Source organism: Nothobranchius furzeri, chromosome 2, assembly GCF_043380555.1.
Source record: "Nothobranchius furzeri strain GRZ-AD chromosome 2, NfurGRZ-RIMD1, whole genome shotgun sequence".
In the NCBI taxonomy this organism is placed as follows: domain Eukaryota; kingdom Metazoa; phylum Chordata; class Actinopteri; order Cyprinodontiformes; family Nothobranchiidae; genus Nothobranchius; species Nothobranchius furzeri.
This window is the reverse complement of record NC_091742.1, coordinates 100,623,332-100,643,300: the sequence shown is the minus strand read 5'-3', so window position 1 is coordinate 100,643,300 and position 19,969 is coordinate 100,623,332. Positions and strand designations below refer to the sequence as shown.

Sequence of the window (19,969 nt, the reverse complement as noted above, 5' to 3'; positions counted from 1 at the left end):
ATCTTGAACAAATTTCTCTTATGCTCCACCCCCCAGCTACGGGTGCCCACATATACAAATTTCAATACATCACACTGAGGAAGTTTACAGCCACGAAAGAAACTGTCAGCAAGGTTAAAAAAAACCTTTTCTGTGTTTTAAAAAGAACCAAAAATGCAACGTCATACTAAAACAAGTCACTTTAGTGTTAACCCTCTCAGGCTCAAAATAAGTCATGATTAAAGGACGAACAACTAAGTCCTTCAGGGGGACTTCTGAGTTAAAAAATGCTCATGAAGTACGTATGTGGAGTAACCAGGTAGGTAGGTTTTTACGTTGCTAATCTGCAACGCCTGCCTCCAGAGGGTTAAACAAACTATTAAATCTGAAATCCGCTTTAGTCTTCAGTTTGTTCTCAATGTGCATGGCATAACGGATGGTGGCCCTCGGTAGTTTAGAAACTCTGGATGCGGCCCTGCTACTGTCTCTCATCAGAAGCGCACGCGAAGCACCACAGCTAGAGAGGAAGAAGCCAGTGGCTTTTCAAAATAATGTAAAAAATTTAACGTTTCATGATATTTAAATTATTTCAAACTACGATTGTGGTTAGCATAAGTGCGCAAATACAGACTATATATGTGTCACTTCTTACGTTGTTGTACAGTAGTGTAACGGGTTACGATTTGTTGTGGTTGGACTTTTATGTTGAAGGGATGTTCTTGGCCGGCTGTGTGCAGAGTTCCGGTTCGGTTGTTTAGAAGAAAACGAGCTAGTGTGATCGGAGATCGTTAACGGTGTTTCTGCTGGAGTTAAGACGTGGGCTGCGGCCAACAGTAACCCGGAATAAAGATCCGAAACGGAAACAACAAGTTGGAGTCATTAGCATCTCTTAGAAAAGGCAACAAAAGTGTGTTTTATAGGTGTGGTGGCTTTTGTTGAGCCGTGGCGGTGCGACACGAACTAGTTTAGCCCAGCAGAAAGGCCCCGCGGCTGGCTGGACCCAGCTCGACACAGCAGCAGAGCGGTAAGCTTCATATCACTCTAAAATGTCGGCTAACTTTACTGTACACGCTCATTTACGGGCATTAGCAGCGTGCTAGCATTAGCATCCGACCCGCTAACGCTAGCACAACATGCTAGTAAAGCTAGCACCCAGATTAATGTGGATTCGGACGATTTTCGTGGAATAAAACGTGATCTGGTAATTGTGATGAACGGCTTTTTACACCAGATGATAACCTTCCACTGACTGTAGCAGCAGAGCGCCTGTGTGTGTTACTCCGTGAGTGTGATGTGATGTTAGCATCCAGTAAATAAATCCCACATCAGCTAAAGAGCAGCGCGACTAAGTGGTTAAAGTGCGTCAGCACAGTGGATTTAATACGAGTTTAAAGAACAATCTCTGAGTGAAGTGAGGCTAGTTTTTGTCTCTCTGCAGATATAAAAACCAACTCTGCATCAGTCACACGCAGCTAAGCTCACCGACACTCGTCTGCATGAGCGTCAGAAATCTGATCAAATCAGCTGTAAAATAATGAAAACAACAGTAAAAATGCTCCTTTGCTTTTTAGAGTCCACATCCAGAAGGCTGGAGCCGTGTTTCACTGACAGGCTGTCAGACTAACGCCCTGATGAGCTCAGCTGGGACAAACTGGTCTGATGTTTAGGTAAGTGAAGATCTGCTTCTCCAAGGCCTTGAGATGCTAGTAAAAATAATGTAGGCAGTGCTAATGTTACTTTTCTTCTCCTCTGAGGAACACAGAACGCTCAGATGTTGGAGCTTCACGTCACCTACTGAGGAGCACCAGTAAAGAGACGGTGTCTGGACCAGACCAAAGTGAGTGATGACACTTTAGCCCTACACCTCAGCCTCTAGGAGCCACCCTCATCATCATTAACTCATTCACTGCCAGTTTACATTTTTTACTGTGTGGGCGTCGGACGAGCCCCTGCACCGTGAGAACAAACATCTCAGCTCTAAAGTCGATCTTCATCCACATATGTCACACGTCACGTGATCAGGAAGCAGAACATTCATGTGTTAGGAGATCGTTTTGGGCCGCTGCTGTAAAAAAAGTGAGGCGCGAACCGGAAAAGCTTCTGCCGATCACAATTCAACAACGGATTATGAAAGAACGGATAACGCTCGAAACACGCGGATTCTTCCTGATGTAAGAGGTGAGTCTCCTCTTTGTTTTGGTTGTTTTGGCGTCGACATCATGCTAGCGCGCAACGTTCTGTCACTCTTAGAAAAACAGTAAAACGGTGGGTGAGAAACGCTGGCAGCGAATGAGTGAACAGGTTACAAAGTTAATCATAGTTGTTGATGAGTAGGGTTGGGCATCGTTTGATTTTGAACGATTCAGATTCCTCATATCGATTCCGGTTCCTATCGATTCCTGATTCAGATTCTTTGAAGACATGACGTGCTTTACATGAGCCAGCTGACCACAGGTCCTACTGGAGGAAATAATCTTAACTTCAACATGAGTTTTAACTCTATGAACAACAACATCACCTTCATTCAGACACAAACATAAACGTCTCCAACATATCCAGAAGCGTCCAGCTGTCTTCAGCTCCAACTCTCAGGATGGTCATGTCCAGGATGACTGAGAACTACACCTCCATGCTGCAGCAGCTTCAGTCAGAAACCTAACCGTAGCTGCTGTCAGTGACAAGCTATCAGGTTTTAAACGTTAAACTCTCAACAGAAACAGTTCAGAAAGGAAATTAAAATGTTATTTATTATTATTATTATTATTATTATTATTATTATTATTTATGGTGGCAGAAGCTGGTGTGGTCCACCTCAGAGAAGCTGCTCTAGCATGATGACTTTAATTCTACAGGTTATTGTTCAGCCTTCTGACGCTCACACACACACACACACACACACACACACACACACACACACACACACACGAGTGTAGGGCTGCAGCTATCGAATATTTTTTGTAATGGAGTACTCTAATAAATGACCCTTTTGTGTTTGTGAACCATCATATCAAACAGCATGTTATAAAACATGAAAGACCTCTTCAAATGAGCAGTTGACAGTTATTCTTCAAGTTTTATTCAAAATTAGTTTTCAAAACTTCAACTTTACTTCACAGTAAACAAAAGTCTGTGCAGAACATAAGTACACAACCTGAGCCCATTTTCCCCTCTCGCGAGAATCTGCTAGCCTGCAAGCCAGAGGAGAACTGTTGAAGTAGCGCTGCGAGCGGCTGCGGCCCAAACAGAACCAGAACCACTCACGGCGCATGCGCCATCAGCTCGCCGGCTGTTTCCCTATTAACACACGTCCGTTTTAATTTCTATACTTTTTTTCTCACACACTAACAAGGATTGTCGAAAGCATGTTTGCCGTGGTTTTGTCAAATTATACTGATCACACAACATTTATTTACTTTCTTTCCACTCATAAATACCCGTGTCCTCCTGCAGCGATCCTGAGGGACAACAGACATCAATAACAACACAATAAAAAGTCCGACATGTTGTGTAAAAACTGCTATTTTTAGCACATTTTAAGTCTGACGTGTTGCTAGCAGACGTATGGTGTGAGCTGAAACTGAGTGCTACAAAGGAAAAGTTTCACAGTGTCTGCAGAATATATAGAAATACAGGCTAAGATGCATTATCTTGTAGAGGCTCCGAGTCCGCTTGTTAGCAGAGTTTCGTTTACCCAGCGGTTGGTCCAAGACTCCCAAACGAATCTCCAGGATTAAAAAGGAGGAAATAAATCCATAAACAGAGCGTCTGTTTCACGGGCCTTCACTGGTGGTAGCACACACTGATTGCAGCCACTAAACACCAATGCTCCCTTTTATTGGTAATTTTACGGGGTCAAAGTTTAACTTCCTCTACAGGTACTTTTCAGAATAAAAGCATACATGTATATACACACACATTCTTGTTTACATATTTACACAGATGCATAACATAACAGAGCACATTAGACTGATGCTTAACACCGCCTGCAGCAGTGACATTTACAGGTGCTGCAGCACGGAGGATGTGGTGTTGTGGTGGGCTAAATCCATTTTACAGTGTTTACACTGGACCACGTTTTCCACCTTAGGACGTGAAAAAGGGCCCCACACCCAGGGCTGCTCAATTAATCGAATTTTAATCACGATGACGATCTGGGCTTTCAACGATCATTAAAAATGACTGAGCCGGTTATCAGCACCTCCCTCGTGCTTTACTCTCGCGTGGCAAATCGAGCGCACCTCTCTGCGTTTCGAACACGTGACGGGCCACATCAAGAGTAAAGCTAGCAAAGCGTCGCCTCAGAGGAAAGCTAAGCAGACGCTATTTGGAGAGGAGAGGATAAAGAAAGAACTCCGTTGGTTGAACAGCGAGGTAGAACTACTTCAGTGGTGTGGAAACATCGCGGGTTCGTGGAGCAGACATGAATCAAGTCGATATAGTGTTGAAGCTTTGCTACGGTGTTGTAGCGGCACCACAGGGCAACACTACCAACTTATTTAATCATTTGAGGACCGCTCACAAAGTAACATACGATGAAGCAATGAAGGAGCATAGAGAAACCCCTCAGGCTTCATCCTCACAGACCTCCATTCACGCTACCCTGTACAACGCCACTAAATACCCCACCAGCTCCAGAGACACAAGGAGATAACAAACGCCGTAACGTTGTTCCTCGCCAAAGACCAATGCTCAGTCAACACAGTGATCAACCCCGGCTTTACGAAGCTAATCAACACTTTGGACTAACGGTATAACTTGCCATCTCGTCACTGTTTTAGTCGAGTGGCGATTCCCGCTTTATATGATGAGTGTCATGATGGTGTCGCAAAGGAAGTGGCTACAGCCCAGTATTTTCCCACCACAACGGACTTGTGGTCAAGCCGCACCATGGAGCCGTATTTGAGCCTCGCGGTACATTTCATTGACGTGGATTTCAACATGAAAACCAAATGTCTCCAGACGTGATTTTTCCCAGAAGACCACACGGGGCAGAACATGGCTGCAGGTCTGAAACAAGCACTGGCTACGTGGGATCTGGAGGAGAGTAAACTCGTCTGTATAACCACAGACAACGCTGCAGACGTCATACTGGCTGCAGAACTGAATGGCTGGATGAGGCTCCAGGGCTTTGGGCACAGGTTACATTTGGCCGTAGGTGAGTAGGCCTAATTCCTACTGAATATGATGCATAATGTGGTTTTCTTGTAACAAGTATACAACTTGATGATTCGAATGAATATACTATCTAAAAAAGTATTTAAATTCAGAGGTACTTTTATTCCTTCTCAAAGTGATGCACATTTTCTATGAATTATACAAACACATGAATAAGCTACCATCACTTTTTCTTATTCATTCACACTCAAGGAAATGACATCATCCTCCTGATACTGCTTGTTTATATTTTCATGTTTTTACAGAAAGAGCCATGAAAGATCACAGGGTTGAGCGTGCAGTGGGGGTCTGCAAAAAAGTGGTCAGCACCTTTTCATTCAGTTGGAAAAAGAGAGAGAGAGCTGAAAAAGGCACAGATAGACCTCAAACTGCCAGACCACTCCTTAAAGACCGAGTGTCCAACCAGACGGGGATCCAGGCAGGCCATGGTTTCCAGAGTCCTTGAGCAGCAGAAGGCCTCTGCCCATGTCCTCTCCCAAGACAAAGGAACTAGGCGCCTCATCCCCTCATGGCAGGACATCGATGTCCTTGAGGCCGTCAACAAGACCCTGGGACCTCTGGTTGAATTCACTGATACGCTTTCTGGAGAGAAACATGTGTGTGTGTCTTTAATAAAACCAACACTCCAACACTGAGCAAGATGATGCCACAGACCTCTCAAAAAGCATCAAGAGGAGAATCCTGGAGTACCTAAATGAGAAGTATGGTGACTCACCAACACAAGAGTTGCTTGACATGGCCACTATCCTGGACCCAAGGTTCAAACTGAGATATGCAAGCGAGGTCAGCCAAGAAACCATCACAGTAGGGCTGGCGATGAAGTCCATCACGGTGTGTGTGTGTGTGTGTGTGTGTGTGTGTGTGTGTGTGTGTGTGTGTGTGTGTGTGTGTGTGTGTGTGTGTGTGTGTCTCAGCATATTTAACAAACTGTGTTGATACGCTGTCGCTTCCAAGGACTGAATAACATCTACTACATCAACAGGAGTCTACTGACACCTGCTGGATCTTCTATCTCATTACAGGCAACATAATTAGAGATTCAGGTAGTCTCCTGATTAAATAACTTTATATAAGTATATTTATGAAGCCTAATTGTATTCCATATTGTACACTGCATTATTTAATATCTTAATCTGAGTTTAAAATGTTATATTTAAAGTACGATATCATTATAAATGATCTGAATGTCAGTCACAACTTGTGAAAAAATGAAATTAGAAGTGTGATGTTGCCCATGGACTGACTTATTTGGACTTATTTGGTTTTGGTGAAGAAATTATTATTATTATTTACATTTGAAAGCAGAATCGGAGAGGAAGAGGATGAAACAAGGAACCAAAGATCCAAACGGTCCCACACTGCAGACAGCTGGTTATTTCCTCTCTGCTTCCATGGTGGAGGCTCTCAGGGAATCATTTTGGTTCTAAAGATGAGCTTTTTCCACAAACTCACCCCGTTGTCGGATGCAGACGCTCCTCCATTTCAGCACAGTTTGCAGCTTCAGTAACAGGCGACACAGCAGCTGACTCGGTCCCGTGACTGGTTCTTAAAGTGATACACGCACCGATATGGGGTTTCGCTCCCTGAGCTTGATACAGGCGTCGAGGCGTCGTTGTTGCTGGACCCATCACTACCATCTATCATTATTTATAGTAATTATTTAAGGACTGTACTGTAGAATGCCAAACCCGAGCCAGATAAAACTGGTTCCTCATTCTGTGTTGCTGTCATTTTATGTTTGTCCCATTAAAGAAGGCTGCAGTGATGGGGACACCCGTTGGTAACACGGAGGTTGCTGATGATGGTGCATCAAACCAAACGAAGAGGAAAAGGGGCCTAAGCAGCTTCTTTAAGGCCCCTCTCAGCCCAGCAGCTCCAGGTGCAGAACATGCTCTTCAACTGGACCAGGCCATAGCTTGTGAGCTTCAGGGGTACCTCCAGGCAGGGACCCTGGACACAGAGGAAGACCCACTGGGGTGGTGGAAGCCATCACAGAACCTCTTCCCACGACTCTCCATCCTGGCAAAGAAGTATCTTTGCATCCCAGCCACAAGGGCCTCATCAGAAAGGGTCTTCAGCACTGGTGGACATGTTGTCAACTGCCTGTGTGCATCCCTAAAGCCTGACCATGTTAATAGGCTGGTGTTGTTGGCTAAAAACCTTTGAAAGGTTGCAGGAACCATGTTTTGTTGAGCCATCTTAAGATTGTATGGGACTCTGGCCTACTAGTTTTTGTTTATTTCTTATGAAAGGTACTACTTTCAGTGTTTAATTTTATTTTTGTTCAGGCAGCAACTTTAGGTGACATACCTCAATGTCAGTTTGATGCAATTGTGCATTGTGTGACCACACAGCTTGCCTTGATGTTTGGTTATTTGTATGCATAAATATTATGCAGTAGTTTGAAGTTCACGGAACTTTAATGTTAAAATTTTTTTTTATTTCTTATATTGCAAAGCAAACATTTGCACAGTGGTCAGTATTTGCACACTATTTTATACTTTTTGACCATCTTTAAAGCAATTATTCAATACATTGTTATTGTTAAATAAATATCGTGAAATAATCGAGATCTCAATTTCATTGAAAATAATAGTGATTTTCATTTTTGCCATAATCGAGCAGCCCTACCCCACTCCACCGGGGTCCACGTTGTCTGCCATGGCGTAAGAGAAAGTTAAGTTACATTCGCTACTCGCGTGTTGAGTGGGCAGTCTAGTGGGCATGTGTCACTTATTTCAGTCCAGCCACTGAAATGAATTAAGGCACGAATTAATTAAATATAAATTAAATGAATCCTTGAGGCAGAGAATTTGACTCGAGGCCTTTTTGTACTCGAATTATTCGAGGTTCTCGAGGAATCGTTTCAGCCCTACACGAGTGTTGGTGAGCAGCTGCGTCTGACTGCTGACGCTCCGTGTGTGTTGTTATTTCTGCAGTAAGACAAACTCACCTCACACCGTCCAGAGTTTGTGCTTTAACGCTTCTATAAAATCCACCGTGTTGACGTATTTAACACGTTTCCTCTACGCTGCAGGAGTTAACGTTTACATTACGGAGTAAAGGTTCAGCAGACGTGTTTGTTTATATCTGAGATCGGCCACGGATTCCTCTTCCGTCGGCATTCTAGGAATCGAAACTAGGAATCAAAATAAAAAACTGAACGAGTCTGGGAAAAACGAACAGTTTGTCCCCGTTCCAATCGATGCTCGATGCCCAACCGTATTGATAAGCTTTCATCTTGTCTTTATTATTAGATGTCACATAGCTGATCACACTTCAGACAAGAAGCTAATGATGGTATACTAGAGCATCCTGGTGCAATAAGCTAAACCTTTATGAATGACACGATTAGTCGACTACTAAAATAGTCGACTCAAGTCATCAGTGGCAGTGAATGGGTTAAAAATAATCATTAAAAAGACCTAAATGAAAGAATTCATTAATAAAACTAATTAAAATGACTTAAAATCTAATAACTACTAAAACTAGAGGTGGGAATCTTCACTTGTCTCCCGATTCGATTACGATTATTGGGTCAATGATTCATTTCGATTCGCCTGTCCAGAATGCCAGGTCCTCGACCCCCCCATTCGGTACTTGAGCTGATGAAACAGCGTCAGCAGTACAACAGACTAGTCTTTGGATTATCTCCAGGTAAAAAGCGACAGTTGGTTGACAGCGTCAGATGGACCCCTTGGGGTCAGTGAGTTCAGCTTTTATTCTGAAAGGAACCGTTGCTTGGTTGGAAAAATGCAACAGATTTTATCCAGCGTGTTGGTTCTTTGCTTAAAAAGGAAGTCCGGATGGCCGGTCCGATACTCCTCTTAGCATGCGGTGAGCTGCAGTGAACTGTTGAGAACTGAACTAAGATGGCGTGGGGATTGGTTTTATTAATCTGGATGTTTTGATTTCTGGTCGAATCAAAGTTTGCAGATTTATAAACACCACAGAGACTATGCCACGCTTCAGAAAGGAAGGTTCTGATTGGATGAGTAAAAGCAATGTGTCATGCGTTTACATTACGTGTGATCAGCATGTCTAGTGCAGCTAGATTAAAGTCATATTACTTATTAAAACATACTAATCATAACATTGTCATTTCACAGATTGGTCAACATATTATTATTGACTAGGGTTGTCACGGTAACCGGTGTAGCGGTAAACCCCGTTAAAAAAGTTAACAATAATAATAACCGTCTTCTTAAAAAACTATATTATCTGGGTGGGATTACCGTGGCTGCGGTGTAGGCACGGTGACCCTTACCAGCCACCGTATCATCTGCTGAAGTTGCCGGCGGCACATGCGCACTTTGTTGTTTACAACCAAAACTTTCTTGAAGCTAAAACTGAAATAATGGCCAAAGGAGGAGACGGCAGCGCTCAGGACATTTTTTATCCCTCAAAGAAGACAAAGTGGGAAGTACGGGCATCTTTTAGATATCTGAAGAATGCAGAGGGACAGTTGATAGAAGACGACTATCCTGTTTGCAGCACGTGCAGAAAAAGTGTCTGTGAAAGGCAGCAACGCTTCAAATCTCATGACACATCTGCGTGACCATCACCCACAACTCTACAGTCAACGCAAGGCAAGCTAACGTTAGCGTTTTAGCTAAAATGCGTGATCCGAGGATTTGGGTTGAGGGAGAATGCAACGAGTCGCTATATAAAGCAGCCGCAGCGCCGCTACCTGCATATAAACCGTGTCGCGGACACCGCCATGTTGAAATGACGCTATGCATTACGGGGCTCCCAGGGGCAGATAAGAGTTGGTCTCTCTCCGAGAATAATTATGAATTTAACAACGATTACTGCCTGATGACATTTTCCCACATCTGCAAAGCTCACTGGAAGGACACAAACCGAGGACGATATTTTCCTGATATAGGGTTTATTACTCAAGTAAGGGTAAAAAAGTATCTGATTAGAAGGCTACTCGAGTACTGAATATCATTTGATCTAATACTTTTAAAATGATGACATCAAACAGACATAAAATTAGAAGTTATGGGCAAATATTGGTATTTTAAAGACTAAAGGGGAAAATAAACAACATAATTACAAAATAACACATTTTAGGCAAAATTTAGACACAAACTGAGGACAATATTTTCCTGATATACAGGATTTATTTAGTTGTCTGAAAATGTAACACTTAAAAAAATACCACAATAATACCGACAACCGTGATAATTTTGGTCACGATAACCGTGAGTTTAAATTTTCACACCATGTCAACCCTATTATTGACTAACACTTTGTTTGATTAGCTTTATTAAAAATAGAGTTCTTTGATTTATTAAAAGGAAAGAGTCCTTTATCTTCATTCTTCTTGAGCTGGAAAGGAAGCAGTTTAGAAGTGAATGCATGACCTTGAGGCAGTCTCATGCATATGTTACTGTTTACATTAATTATTTTTATGATGACTGAATAAAATTGATCTTTCATTCATTCATTCGTTCATTCATTCATAGTGGCCAATAGAAGACACAGCTCTCATACTAGATTTGGATATGGAGCAGGACCTAGAACTGCCTGATTTGCTAGTTTGGCTTCGACAATGGCTGCTGGAGCGGCATGAAGCGGCTGTAGGATGAGGCAATAGAGGTCTGTATCCAACATCGTAATCTTCTAGATATGAAGGCAAGCAACGCTGTCTTCTCGGCCTCTCCTCGGGCTCTGGAGTGTCTGCAGTTGCTTTTGTCATACTGCATGCTAGGGTGCACTCAATCCGTCTCGAAGGACCATGTAATGTAGGCAGTATTCTTAGAGCCTACTAAATAAATTTAACTGGTTCAGGCGGTAGCAGTATGACTAGATTCCGGTTAGAGAATCTGGGCAGAGACGGGATGGCATTTAAGATGATTTATTTATGAACATGCGATGTAGAAGTGGTGTGCAACACAAACGGAACACACACCAATAATCATATGCACATATATACAATAAGGCAGCAAGATATACACCTTATTTGGTAAAGAAATAAAGCTGGAATCATCGTTCAAACAACCAGATTCAACATACAACCTAATTTAAGGTGCACAGAAATCAGGATAAATCTATCTTATGTTAGGTAAACAAGTATGAACGCATATCAGCGTTGCCACCGTGCACAAATATTAACTCAAATGGGCAATAAAACATCTGAGGCCTATATTGGCATTAACCAGGTAACCAGTAATGTTCAAATATCTCTAAATAAGCCAAAGTGACCAAACACAACAGCACATTATTGTTTAGGCTCAAACTGAAACATTTCACTCACTTCTATTGTCCATAACGCACGGGGAACATGTTCATAATGAGCGAACGGCTCCACTCCTCTGTAGCACCAGACAGACATGTGTGTACTGCTGACTCGAGTGGTGAAATTAAAGGGTTCAGTCTCTATAGTGTTCAAGGCTGGATTATAATATGGGCAAAGTGGGCACAGGCCCAGGGGCCCACAGCCACAAGGGGGCCCACGCGAGCAGCAGTCTTTTTTTAAAGTGTGCAGCAGTCTTAACATTGGAGAAAGAAGTTGACAAGTAATTAAGACTGCACCCACATTTTCTAAGTTAACACACACTTCTTTTAACAACGGTAGTTTCTGCATCTTTACTGTTCCCCAGCTGCTTCAGCCCTCTCCCCCCTCCCCCTGCGCAGCGGCCGCAAACTCACTGATGCACCTGCAGCCTCTCGGAGTTCCTGCTGCTCTAAACATTAAAATAATTATTTCATTTTCTGTTCCTCACTTCTGATTACCTTCAATGGTGTCTGTTTGTTGCAACCAGCAGGTACAAAAACTAACTTGTTTTTATTTGACTATTTTTCTGTCCTGCCTGTTTATTAACTTCCTGCATCTCCTCTCAATCCTAAAGAAAAACTGCTACCTGGGTTCATATATATTCACCTTATGAGTTACCTTTGAACTGCAGTTCTAAAAGATCTACTGACCGCTAAAACAGCGGAGTGTGTGCTGCACGCCGGCCGCGTCAGTTAGGTGCATCACTGAGGACAAAACAGGTGATGCGCCCCAATTCACAACAGCGAAACTCATCAGGCACAAATAAAAGACAGAGAGCATAAAAGGAAATGAGCCGACATGAACGATCGCGTGTTAAATTAGTTTTTGAGGTGGCGACGCCTGATTTGATAATGTTACTGTGGCCGTGCTCAGGACACAGATGTCTGGAGCGCATCAACAATCAGAGCTTTGCATGCGCAAGCTGGTTACGGTTAGGATGGGGGTGAGGGAAAGGTTAAATTGCAAGAGGGAAAAGGTCACAATTCGGTCAAATCTCTGTGACATTTGACCGACAACAGTCACTCTGTTGACTTCATCTCTGTAGTTTGACTCATCCCCTCCAGAGATGAGCCCAACCACGGTGGTGTCGTCCGCAGACTTTATGAAGGTGTTAGAGAGATGGATCGGAGCACAGTCCCATGTATAAAGTTTGAACAGGAGAGGGCTCAGTACACATCCCTGAGAACCAGTACTGAGGGTGATGTTGCTGGACTGATGAGGGCCAAGTCTGACTGACTGCGGTCTGTTTGTGAGAAAATCCTTGATCCAGCGGCAGATACTGTTGGAAAATCCCAAATAAGCCAATTTCTGGACCAGGAACTCCGGAATGATGTGGTTAAATGCTGAGCTAAAGTCTAAGAAAAGCATTCTCACATAGCTTCCCTGGTGCTCCAGATGTTCCAGCGCAGTGTGAAGTGCTGTGTTGATAGCATCATCTGGAGATCGATTAGCCCTGTAGGCGAACTGATGTGGATCTAGGGTGGGTGGCAAACTACCCCTGATGTGCTGGCAGACCAGTTTTTCAAAGCACTTCATCACAATATAAAGGCTATAAATATATAAATATAGAGCCTGGGTTCTCCCTACGGCACATACTCACTCTTGCTGCCCTACACTACAGCTTCCAGGTCATCGTGACGGTGCTGGTTCTTAGTCTGTTTCCACCAGAGGCATGAAGTACAAGTTTATGCCTCTGGTAGGCTGGGGTTTTCCCTCATTACCAGGGCTTCACGAGTTCCTTCCTCTTACACCCGTGTCAAGCTGGCAGGTAACGACTCTGGCGTTGAGTCACACCTAAAGTGGTTGTGTTTGGTCTGCTAGCACGCTCCGGCAGTTTCACTGGTTAAGGGACTGCAACAGGAACAAGCACTGTGGGAGGTCTTGTAGAAGGACCACCAGCGCTGAACAGGTGTGTGTGTGTGTGTGTGTGTGTGTGTGTGTGAGTTTATTTAGTATTTTTAACAAAGCTAATTGGTTCAAGTTTTCTTATTTGTGACTTTAATTTATCTTATGTTACGGGCTGAGAGCTGAAGGTGGTGGCTGGTGGTCCATCTTCATGTGTGTCCAAGGATTCTTTCACTCCTGAATGCATGGCCACGAGTACTTGGGCTACCTTTTGATTAAGTTATATTTTCTTTATTGAGATTCAACCTTCCAGTCATCCACTGGTAAGCCTCAGCCTGGGTTTTAGTTGGAGCTGAGGAAAATAATCAAATAATCGATGCATCAGGATGCGGACATAAACGATTCTGCATCGTAGAAGAGTACGCCATAATCGATTATAGTGGAATGCAGTTTTGTTTTTTTAACGGCGGCACCAGCGCAGCATCCAAATCTGTCAGAGTGAGCGTCCTCCACATTTACCTCCGCCTTAATGTGGTACTGCAGGGCTGAGCGCTTGAGTTGTAACCTGAGACCAAACCGGAACCGAATCAGCCCGACCGGTTCTGTTGGATTTGGGCCGTGAATTATGTTAAATGAGTGGGTTGTCATGCGGCGCGGTCCGCTCGCTCGCACAGTAACTGAGAGAGAGAGACACTGTCTGCTCACAAAGAGAGAGGATCGGAGGACGCTCCTCCAAACACGCGTTATTATTTTCATAATTTAATTATTGTTTCTCCTGGAAGCGCTCAGTCAGACCGAGTGTTGTGATGTAGGGAGATCCGGTCTTGGGGAGGGGGCGGGGTCAGTGACGGCGGCTGCAGCGTGATCGTCTCTCTCTTTTATTTAGGGACACGGAGAAGTTAAAAGGAGAGAGAAATAGAAGATAGAAGTTCTTGTTCCACTTTATTATTTTGTTTCATGATGATAAACTGATGTTAAATTCAGCTTAAAGAGAAACTGGGAGGAAGCTTTGGTTCATTTTAGGTTACAGGAGGTCTTGTCTCCTATCTGCTCCTCCAGAGACAGCATGGACATGAGGGTTACAGGGTGAGGGTCCCACAGGACAGGTTAGTGGAAAGGTTTGTAGTTAGCTGGTTAGTGAAGGAGATCCATCAGCTGGGTAGTTTAATCCTAATCCAGCCCACAGCCTTCTGCTGGTGTTGTTATCAGGAAGAATAAAACACACATCTTAAATATTATTGGAAGTGTAGAATTAGTTTCATGTTTTATTATTTTCTGCATCAAACAGAACTTGATTAATTCTCCAACATTTCAGAAACGAACCACTGGGTTCAAATAAAATAAACTAAGTCAAACATTTCATTTGGTGTTATTTCTGACACCCTTCACCTGCGGCATAAACATCTGACTCTAGAGCTGCTCAGAGACATTAAACACTCATATATGAACCCATTATGTATTTTATTATTACATTATGTGTCCTGTAGGTTTTCAGTACTTTTTTAGACTTTGTGAGTTTTTGCAAAGCGTGTTTTTCTCAGCCTGAGGCGTGGTGTTGAACGAGGAAACAGATGTTTTACTTTGTTAAATCTTCTTAAATGTTTTGTCCTAACCTGTTGTGGATGGAGAGCTTTTGAGAGACGGCAGGTTGTTTCAATTATGTTTTTGATTAAAAATAAATAGATAAAAAGCAAATAAATCTGACATCTTCTGTTTATCGATGAAAACAAATCAATATGAAATAATTGTGTTGCATCGGGATATCGAATCGAAAGGAATCGTTGACCCAATAATCGTAATCGAATCGGGAGACAAGTGAAGATTCACACCTCTAGTTTTAGTAGTTATTAGTTTTTAAGTCATTTTAATTAGTTTTAATAATTAATTCTTTCATTTAGGTCTTCTTTTTAATTATTATTATTAACCCATTCACTTCCATTGACGACTTAAGTCGTCATTTTAAATCCAACCGTGCACTGCCAATAACGACTAAAGTCGTCATTTGCATTTTTTTTTACTGTGTGGGCGTCGGACGAGCCCCCACACCGTGAGAACAAACATCTCAGCTCTAAAGCCAATCTTCATCCACGTACGTCACACGTCACGTGATCAGGAAGCAGAAATTCATGTGTTAGGAGATCGTTTTGGGCCGCTGCTGTAAAATAAAATGAGGTGTGAACCGGAAAAGCGTCTGCCGATCACAATTCAACAACGGATTATGAAAGAACGGATAACGCTCGAAACGAGCAGATTTTCCTGATGTAAGAGGTGAGTCTCCCCTTTGTTTTGGTTGTTTCGGCGTCGACATCATCCTAGCGTGCAATGTTCTGTAACTCTTTAAAAAAGTGAAAACGGTGAGAAATGCTGGCAGCGAATGAGTTAATAACTGTAAAATAACTTTTTGAACCACATCTCCTGCCTTCCTAGTACAGTGGACATGTGTGTTCTTTTAATGTCAATCTCATTGGGTTGTTTTACTTATTTCTAACTGTTCTTGCTTGAACAGTGTAAAATATCTCATCATGCAACTTTTATGTTTTTGTGTTTGTGTTTGTAGATGTTCAGCAAATGGTGCTGATTTATGAAGCAGCCAGCTCCTGAAGAACTGAGGCCTCTTTTGAACCAGAAGGACATGGAGCCCCTCAACATGAAGCAGGAAGAGGAGGAGCAGCTTGATGAGATCAAAACTGATGCCACCAACATTTCATTCTCTGCAGTTTCTCATCAGGTTAAGGAAGAAGGAAGAGAAGTTTTGTTGTCACAGTTTGATCAGAACCAACCTAAAGACAGAGATCTTCCAACCAGCAGCACCACTGACCAGATGAAAGCAGAAAGTGGTAGAGAGGACTATGGAGGAGCAAAACGTACCAGGAATCTAGATCCAAAACTTTATAAAGATGATTCCAACTCTTCAGAGACTGAAGTCAGCCAAGATGAAGATGATGACCAGGATGGCAACAATTCTGACTGTCAGCTAAAGCCTTTTGCTTGTGAGCTCTGTGGGAAAAGATTTTCCCAAAAGACATATCAGAACATTCACATGAGAGTCCACACAGGACAGAAGCCTTCTGTTTGTAAGCTCTGTGGGAAAAGATTTTCCCAAAAGGCACATCTGAACATTCACATGAGAGTCCACACAGGACAGAAGCCTTATGTTTGTGAGCTCTGTGGACAAAAATTTGCCCAAAAGTCAAGTTTAAACAATCACATGAGAGCCCACACAGGACAGAAGCCTTTTGTTTGTGAGCTCTGTGGAAAAAGATTTTCCCAAAAGACACATCTGAACAATCACATGATAATCCACACAGGACAGAAGCCTTTTGCTTGTGAGCTCTGTGGACAAACATTTGCCCATAAGGAAAGCTTGAAGAGACACATGAGAGTCCACACAAGACAGAAGCCTTTTGCTTGTGAGCTCTGTGGACAAAGATTTAGTCATAAGGCAGGTTTAAACACTCACATGATAATCCACACAGGACAGAAGCCTTTTGCTTGTGAGCTCTGTGGACAAAGATTCAGACAAAAGGGAACTTTAGACAGACATATGAGAGTCCATACAGGACAGAAGCCTTTTGCTTGTTTGCTCTGTGGACAAAAATTTGCCCAAAAGGGTACTTTAGACAGTCACATGAGAGTCCACACAGGACAGAAGCCTTTTGCTTGTGAGCTCTGTGGACAAAGATTCGCACTCAAGGGAAATTTAGACAAACACATGAGAGTCCACACAGGACAGAAGCCTTTTGTTTGTGAGCTCTGTGGACAGAGATTTAGTGTAAAGTCAAGTTTAAACAGTCACATGAGAGTCCACACAACACACAAAGCATCAGTTTAACTCTAATGATTATTATTGTAATTCTCACATCTTTAATGTTTAGTTTAGTCGTTTAGTCAGTGGTTTCAGGTTTGGTTGGTCAACACAATCCTCCCAGACCTCCTCCAAGTCAAACTGTCCCATATGAACGTGACTGACCCAATTCTGACGGACAGGAAGCAGAAAATGAGGCTGGGGAAGAATGTCTCTGACCTGCAGACCATCAGCAGCAGTTCTCCTCAGGGCTGTGTTCTCTCCTCTCTGCTCTTCTTCCTGTACACCAACGGCTGCACTCCAACCACGAGTCTGTTGTCATGTGATGAAGGAGCTATTCCACCGAAGGTTTTTTTACCCTCTCTCCTTAGATGCCTCTGACAGAACTAATCTGCATGAGACTGCCTCAAGGTCATGCATTTTTTTCTTAACTGCTTCCTTTCCAGCCCAAGAGAAGAATGAAGACAAAGGACTCTTTCCTTTTAATAAATCAAAGAACTCTATTTTTAATAAAGCTAATCAAGCAAAGTGTTAGTCAATAATATAATGTTGACCAATCTGTGAAATGACAATGTTATGATTAATATGTTTTAATAAGTAATATGACTTTAATCTAGCTGCACTAGGCATGCTGATCACACGTAATGTAAACACATGACACATTGCTGTTACTGATCCAATCAGAACCTTCCTTTCTGAAGCGTGGCATAGTCTCTGTGGTGTTTATAAATCTGTCCCAACTTTGATTCGACCAGAAATCAAAACATCCAGATTAAAGGAGTGTGGGGCAAGTAAATAGTGTAAGGTTATGAAGTTCGGAATTTTCAGCTCCACACAGCTGCCCCTGTACACAGTAACACCCGTGTATAAAAGCCAAGGTCGGGTGTTCCTCAGACTGTTCACATTCCAGGAGAAGAGTCCGAAGGAGAAGAAGAACGCTTTTACTTAATCAAAGTTCTTTATTTGTGATTAAAAAAATTAAGCAAAACATATGTTGATCAATAATAATCAAGTGAATGATCTGTGGAATAAAGATGTCATGATTTATGTGTTTAATGAAAACAGGACTATTGCACAGACAGACTGACCCTCATCTCCATAGAAACGCATGACACATTGTTCCAACCAATCAGAGCTTTCGGCTGCCGCAGGAGAATCTGGCTTGTTGACTTAAAGTGTCCAATCCGCTTTACTAAAACGTATCAACAATTCAGAGATATAAAACAAGGCAACGCCATTTTAAGCTCAGTTCCATTTTGACTTCAGTTCTGTTCACCGTCATCCCAAAGAGAAGCACAGACTGGCCAGATGTGTTTTCTTCTTTAAACTAAGAACTGCGAAGTTGGAGATTTTCGTCGTTTAACAACCAGACGACATCCTTTCAAAATAAGAGCACCTGCTGACGCTGCCGACTGGTACCGGGGTCGACCCTTCAGACGGGCTTTGACATGCTGCGACCGCTGCTTCGACAGCTCCAGTACACATCCGAGGTTCTTGGACCTGGCATTTCCTGATCTACCTGGGAGGCCCCCCACTGGGTACGTACACGGCAAAATAGCAGCTCATGTCATCACTTTATAAGCCTCGTGATATCTAGTCATAACAAAGATGACCAGATTCAATGACGTCAGCCTAAGGAGTCTGAACCAACCACACACACACGCACCATCACAACATCCAAATCCATTTTCATCCATCACAGAGTTAGTCCTGGTAGATTGTGAAGAATTTATAATTAAGAAATTAAAGATTCTCAAACGATCCCACCTCTCTCTCTTTTCTTGTCTCAAAGTCAATACAGAGTGTTTAAATGAACTCCCTGATGATAAAAACAATCTATTCTTCTGATTATAAAAAGTGATCTACTTGCAGTGTATTAAAATACAACTCTAGATAGTTACATCACTCTATTCCGTTACAATAGGATTCATGTTCATTCTTGTGAAGCTTATGGGTGATGAAGCATTTTAAATATTCACACAGCAACTCTTTAAAGTCAACAGCCTGAAGACTAAATGTAAGCTTGAAAGATAAGTAACCTGAGAATATTACAATAACCAACACCTCAAAATGTTGAGCAAATGTCATGGGGGGGGGGGGGGGGGGGGCGGGGGGGTTGCAAAATCAACAGCAGCATTAAACTGAGCAATCAAAAGCAAAACTCAAATATCAAAGTGTCATCATAAAGAAAGTTCTACTTTCCATTTTGTTCTACTGCTGTGGCCAGTCAGCAGGATCCATGGGGCCAGCAGCTCCTACATGTTCACACACATCTGTTGAAGCTGATGATGGTGTCTCTTCAGGCTGTTGGAGTGGAGCACTGAGTCTGCTGGTGTTGGGTTCTTCTTCTGTGAGAAAATAAACACACACACACACACACACACACACAAAGCAACTTAACCCTCTGATGCATGAATTAAGAACAGCGCCACTTTCATGTTCAGTATTCCTCGGTCATGTGCAGTGATGCTTTTCATTATTTTTAATGTTACTGGACTTTTTATTTTATTGATCTTTTTTTTAATCTGTTCTATGAAAACATGAATAAAATGATCAAAAACAGGTGGAAGTGGAGAAAATTTGAAAAAACTTATGTCTCACTCTCAGGTGCTCTTCAGCATCAGATAAATGTAGAATATGAGGAAGAAGAACCGGTGATCTGAGGCACTCTGAGGATTTCATTTATTAAACAAGGAAACACCGACGCGTTTCTGTACGACCTTCTTCAGGACATAAACCTTTATACCCTGAAGATGACTCACTATGTCACAAAAACTAACGTCCATCCTTTTTTACAAATTTACAGCCTAACTGACAATAACATCTTAAGGAGACAATTTCAGATGTGTATGTTGAGATTATTTAATATTCTCAATGCT

At 42.5% G+C, this 19,969-nt stretch overlaps 2 protein-coding genes across 5 annotated transcripts; both read left to right on the top strand.

The window, feature by feature from the left end:
* Positions 1 to 251: 251 nt before the first annotated feature.
* LOC129160617 (E3 SUMO-protein ligase ZBED1) lies at positions 252 to 10,413 on the top strand. 4 transcript variants are annotated; one of them, XM_070548696.1, is made up of 5 exons: positions 259 to 1,003; positions 1,551 to 1,646; positions 1,742 to 1,816; positions 4,939 to 5,134; positions 5,400 to 10,413. In XM_070548696.1, the coding sequence occupies exons 4-5, from the start codon at positions 4,975 to 4,977 to the stop codon at positions 5,597 to 5,599; spliced, it is 360 nt and encodes a 119-aa protein (XP_070404797.1). In that variant the 5' UTR covers positions 259 to 1,003; positions 1,551 to 1,646; positions 1,742 to 1,816; positions 4,939 to 4,974; the 3' UTR covers positions 5,600 to 10,413. The 4 variants fall into 4 exon arrangements, with proteins under 4 accessions (XP_070404796.1, XP_070404795.1, XP_070404797.1 ...); XM_070548697.1 differs by having other exon boundaries at positions 1,734 to 1,816; XM_070548695.1 differs by lacking the exon at positions 4,939 to 5,134 and having other exon boundaries at positions 252 to 1,003; positions 1,734 to 1,816; positions 6,907 to 10,413.
* On the top strand, positions 5,875 to 18,851 carry LOC139066243 (gastrula zinc finger protein XlCGF57.1-like). The gene is made up of 2 exons (XM_070548653.1): positions 5,875 to 5,985; positions 15,843 to 18,851. The coding sequence occupies exon 2, from the start codon at positions 15,867 to 15,869 to the stop codon at positions 17,115 to 17,117; it is 1,251 nt and encodes a 416-aa protein (XP_070404754.1). The 5' UTR covers positions 5,875 to 5,985; positions 15,843 to 15,866; the 3' UTR covers positions 17,118 to 18,851.
* Positions 18,852 to 19,969: the final 1,118 nt, after the last annotated feature.

Bases quoted from the DNA above. Each gene is read 5' to 3' on its own strand.
- LOC129160617 (XM_070548695.1), top strand. From the start codon at position 6,919: ATGGGGACACCCGTTGGTAACACGGAGGTTGCTGATGATGGTGCATCA.
- LOC139066243 (XM_070548653.1), top strand. From the start codon at position 15,867: ATGAAGCAGCCAGCTCCTGAAGAACTGAGGCCTCTTTTGAACCAGAAG.